The following is a 5,527-nucleotide window of genomic DNA, read 5'->3' as shown; positions in this document are numbered from 1 at the left end:
TTACATTTTCTGAAACGAAAATGCTTATTTGAAAGCAAAGAATTATAAATTAAAGGGAATATTATTTAATAAACCTAGCTTATTAAGTATATATGTATGTAAAGGAAAGCTGAAGCCTTTTTTTTCATTATTTAATTTTGGCTTTTCTCCCTATTATTTGTAGTTCTTATTATTTTATAAATTTAAAAATGTATTTTTTAGTATTTCTTAATAATTTTAATTATATAATATATTATAATATAATGTATTATATAATATATTTTCTTAATTAATTAAATTCTTTAGTAATTATATTTTTGGTTTGCAATAAATATCCTAAATTTTTTGAATAGTATCACTAGACATATGATTTTGATTTCATATATATAATATATCAAAAATATGAAGTATTTAAAACAAAATCATATAAAATAATATAGTAATATTTAAGCTTATTATAGATAAATATAGCTTATTTCAAAAATAAATTAAATAGTAGTAGTATCTGGCTTCAATTATTATGTTATGAAGGACCAAATATACCCTACTCACTTTTTGAGCGATTCTAAATACTTAATTAATTTCAAATTTCATCAGGCATAAAAAAAAAAAAAAAAAAAAAAAAAAACAAACAAATTAATTTCTACATAATAAAGTTCATATTAAGCTATTATCACGATTTGTGTTACAAATATCTTAAAGCATTCTGAAATATTTCTTGAGTTGCGGACCATCCGCTTTTTCGCCATGGTCTAACCAAATATGTTTAGGCTTTCGAGGCGGTTGCGTGGATAAGACGCAAGCTAACCATAAGTAGCCGTTACACATTAACCAAATCCAGTTGAATTTCGTGTGGCAACCTTTGAGGAGCCTTAGTAAACCTATTTAATAGCCGCAACGACCACGACAACTTTGGCATGCTTCACTGAGCATCAGCAACAGCATTATTAACAACAACAACAACAGTAGCAGGAGCAGCAGCAGGAGCAGAAGCAAAAGCAGCAACAGCTGGAGCAGCAGGAGCAGCAGGAGCAGCTTTACTGTAAACTTGTCAAGCTGTTGTGGGCGTGGTCTGTTGACTGTTCGCCCAGGCAGCAAGCAACAGCAATTTCGGAGCTGCAACAGTTGTTGTTGTCGCTTTTGTTGTTATTGTTGTTGTTGCTGTTGGCATTGCTTTTAAGCTTCGTTAAGAAGCACTTTGAAGCGCTCTGGCTAAAGCAGCGCACAATGTCCTTGCAACCAGTGTCAGTTGCTGCTCGTGCCACATACAGATTCTACTTTTATTTGTCGTATAATTTGCTGCCACAAAAAAAAAAGAAAAAAATCTAAGAGGAAATTGTTGCTTCATTGCGTTTTATGTGGCTGCTGTTGTTGTTGTTATCGCTGTTGCAAATTGCTTATTTATATTGCAGCGCAACAGTCGAACTTTGAGTTCCCTGTCTTATGGCGCAATCGTAATGTCCGCACAACTCAGCATTGTTCCCTGCTCTCGCTCAGCATTTGATTGGAATTTATATTAACAGCAGCTCATGCATGCAGCATAAGGTAATAAATTGCTTCTCTGTTTAACAACTTGAAAATTCTGTTGCTTCTTTTTTATTTTTTGTTTGTTTGTTTCTGTTTTCGAGTGTGCGAGTTTCGTTCAACTATCAAGGGAAGCACAGTTTAATCGCTCAATATATAACGCCGGACAGATGGGGTAGTCGAGTGCATTAAGTGAGGATAAAAAGGTTTGGCTGAGTAGTACGAGAAGCTTAGATGCTGTCAAGCTCTCTTACCGTGCATAGTGGATACTAAAAAGATTTCATATATTCAAAAGAAAAAGAAGAGAATGTTTAGCTGATGGGTTCATTTGTCATATCATTCCTACTAAATATCTCTGGCCAGCTGAGGTCAACGCTGAGTTTTTCACGTTAGCTCTTTTCAGTATTTCTGTCTGCATATTCGTCTACTTACTGTTTCTGTCTCTCATTCACTGTTTATCTCTAGTCTGTCCTAGCTATCTATCTAAGATTTACTTCTTTCTGTCTCTCTCTCTCTCTCGCTCTCTCTCCCTTTCTCTTTCGATTTCTCTTTGGTGTTTCGAGATCTGTATGTCTTCTATTTTGCATCTCTCTATGTAATTTTCTCTCTCTTTTTAACTTTCCCACAGTCTATTCGTCCGTCATAGTATATGTCTGCCTCACTCCTACTGCTCTCTCTCTCTCTCTCTCTTTCTATTTGACAGCTTGTCTCTCTCTCTTTTTATTTGACAGCTTGTCTCTCTCTCACTCTCTCTCTCTTTCGCACTGACTTTCTGTCATTCTCATTATAGTCTCCCTCTCTCTCTCTCTCCCTTACTTTCACTCTCAGACTTACATTCTCTTTCTCTCCCCTCTATCTATATTTTATCCCTTCTTTCTCTTTCTCTGTGTCTTGCACTACTCTACTCTCTCCTTTTTCCTTCTTTTTATTTGCTTGTTAAAAAATCAATTTCTCATCCTCATTCAATCTCAATCTGAATCTCAAATTCTCTCTTGTAACCAAATCTCATTTACAGGGTATTTAAGCGCCCTCTTACTGCACCAAGCTTCCTTTCCACCAGTGACTGACAACTTGTCGTTTGTCACTAGGAAAATTCAATGAATATTTTCTGCAGCAGCCAACAAAAAAGACAAAAAAAAAAAAAAAAATGGGAAAAGGGAAAAAGCATCCGACACAGTTCCAGTGACAAAGCAGCAGTGGCAAGTGAAAACTTTACAATTTTCTGCATTGCATGCACACATGAGATTCGCATCACAGTGAAAGTAGAGGAGCCGAACGGGCTGGTAAAGGCATTTTGGGCAGCCAAATGCAATGCAAAATTTATTTTTGTCTCCAAACAGTTGTAAATTTCTTGTCCATGGGCGTTGACAACTGGCCTGAAAGCCAATCGATGCTGCAGCATTCTGTGGCCACGTTTTGCGCTTAAATTCTTAATTGCAATTCTTGTTACACTGCTGCGACGTCTCTGCTGCTGCTGCTGCTGCTGCTGTTGCTGTTGCTGTTGCTGCTGGCACAAAATATCAATAACAATAAATTGTAAATTTTCTTTTGAGGCCAGGCAGTAAACAGAAATAATAAATTTTTTTTCTGCTGCTCCTCCTCTTCCTCCTGCTCGGCCCGGGCGAAAAACAATTTGCCTTTATAGAGAGTTTGTAGAGCAGCAACAATTTGTCTTGCTTAATCTCAGTTCATTAATTTAAAGTGCTACTCGGAGCAGGAAGCAGGGAGTGGGCGCAGTAGGCAGCTGAGAAGCTGGGGTGTAGTTGGCCTGGTCAAGCAATTGCCTACAGTTGTCTGCAGCGTTGTCCAAACATCTTTTGGGTCTTGCGGTTTCTTCTCCTTCGTCAGCTCTGAATGAGGATGGAGTGAGGCGGTGTCTACCATTTGGCTTAGCATTTTGCAATCATTGTCTACTTCTGGTACAGCGCCTTGGCTTAGGGTCAACTAGTGGGAGGAGCTTTGGCCACACTTTTGCCTCGTTTTTAATAATTCATGGGCCATTCCTGTGGCTGACCTTCACCATTTCACCATTTGGGGCTTAATTTCTATTGTGGCAGCTGCCACAACTTTGACACTCTTAAAGCTGAGACACACGACTGGCTCAAACTTTATGTCAAATGCTGGCCGTGGGCATTACATATATATGTATATGTATATGTATGTATATGTCAGAGTTCGGTACACAGATTTCATTTCAAGTCCTGACAAATCTTGTGGGTTATCGAAGAGAACAGCGACGGATTGAGACTGGAAAGCGTGGCAGCTTGGTTTTTGGCAATCAGTAGAACATGTGTTCACATAAACAATGAGTGGCTAGAGAGTCAAGTTTTTGATGACGAAAAATAGTGTTGCATGAGTTGTTGCAAGTGAAAAGAATTCGAAAGACAATTCCTTTAACTAAAACTTTCATAAATTTAATCCGCATCATAGTTAACTATGAGTAAAACAAACTTAGTTTTATATTATAATCATCAGGATTTATATCACCAGCTAATACCTTAGTACAGAGCAACTGAAAACTAGTAAATCAATTAAAGGGAGTATTAAATAAAATTTTAGATATAATTAAATAATTAAAAAAATTAATTCCAGAGACTCCCAACTAGCAGAACAATTAAAAATCGGATTAACTATATATATATAACTTTTTCTCTACAGTTAAGATCCAGACTAAGTATATATACATATACTTGTCTCCTCTCTCTCATTCTACATATACAGAATAATCAAGAAAGCAGATCTATTATTTCTCTCTCGCTCACGCTGTCTGCATATACACAACAGTTATGATCTCTCTCTTCCCTCTCTCTCTCTCTCTCTCTCTCTCTCTCTCACGCTCTCTACACATTCACAACAATTTAGGAACTAGACTAACTATATATATATACCTCATTCTCTCTACATACACGCAACAATTAAGATCCAGACTATCTCCATCTCTATCTTACTCTCACTTTACATATACACAACGCTCAAGAAACAAGGCCAACTATATTTATCTCTCTCTGTCTCACTCTATATATACACAATAATAAATCTCTCCCCCCCTCTTTCCCACTCAATTTACACATACACTACAATCAAGAAGCCACACTAGCTATATTTCACTCTCTCTCTCTTTCTCATATATATGTATCGCTGAAGTTTATTCCACACAACGGGCATTATGTCATTAACATTTTCAATTATTCAATTATAACATTGGACTTCAATTCAGAATTTCTTCCAGAGCTTGTAAAAACGACCATCGGTGTTGAAAATGCTGCGCAACATGAAGACCTGCAGCATGCCAACGATGATCATCGCTATGAACTGGGCACAGGACCAACTGTTGACCATGGTGAAGCTCGATTCGGCCAGCTTCCGGTCGCGGGCCTCCAGTGTGCGTATATAGTCCTGGGTCTGGCGCGCGCGCATAATGTTCACCTCGATTTTGGTTATATAGTCGTGCATGTGTGTGTAGGTGCGATCGAAGTGATAGTCCGTGGTCATCTCCTTGATAAGCGCTTGGCGCTCCAACTCCTCGTGGTTGGCTGCTGCTATCTCCAAATTGAAGACAACAATTTTCTGATTGAACGTGCTAATCGTATTGTCAAAGCATAATTTATAGATGCCCGTCTCATTGGCGTCCATCCGATATTTATTGCTCTGCTGCTTGTGATCCGAGGCGAGCAGCTTGCGATGCGGATCCATCAGGTTAAAATTGATGTGCGCCTCACCCTGACCCCCGTATATCACCTGATATTCCAGTATTATAATTTCGGTGGCTGCCACCGGCTGATGATAGCATTCCATGCGACCTGCCTCCACAAAGATGGTCAAACGATGATGAAATAACTCCGAATTGCCGCCGCGCACCAAGGCCAGCAGCAACAACGACAGCCACAAGGAGCAGCCTGCGATTTGGAACATTTTTTGGTTTGATATATGTTATTTAGTAAACGTAAACGGAAAATCGTTTCAACGATTTCTCAATTCGTCTAGTTTCCTGGCCTGCCCACTGAAGCAACGTCTACTGTGTCTC

At 38.3% G+C, this 5,527-nt stretch overlaps 1 protein-coding gene across 1 annotated transcript; it reads right to left on the bottom strand.

Moving 5' to 3' along the window:
- Positions 1–4,583: 4,583 nt before the first annotated feature.
- Positions 4,584–5,527, bottom strand: LOC6577919 (transmembrane emp24 domain-containing protein 5). The gene has a single exon (XM_002003814.4). It carries the CDS (start codon positions 5,413–5,415, stop codon positions 4,717–4,719), a length of 699 nt encoding a protein of 232 aa, XP_002003850.1. The 5' UTR covers positions 5,416–5,527; the 3' UTR covers positions 4,584–4,716.

This window comes from Drosophila mojavensis, unplaced genomic scaffold (assembly GCF_018153725.1).
Source record: "Drosophila mojavensis isolate 15081-1352.22 unplaced genomic scaffold, ASM1815372v1 contig_49, whole genome shotgun sequence".
Classification (NCBI taxonomy): Eukaryota; Metazoa; Arthropoda; class Insecta; order Diptera; family Drosophilidae; genus Drosophila; species Drosophila mojavensis.
The sequence above is the reverse complement of the archived record's forward strand: the minus strand, read 5'-3'. Positions and strand labels throughout refer to the sequence as shown.

Coding starts and splice junctions, on each gene's coding strand:
- LOC6577919 (XM_002003814.4), bottom strand. CDS start 5,415: ATGTTCCAAATCGCAGGCTGCTCCTTGTGGCTGTCGTTGTTGCTGCTG.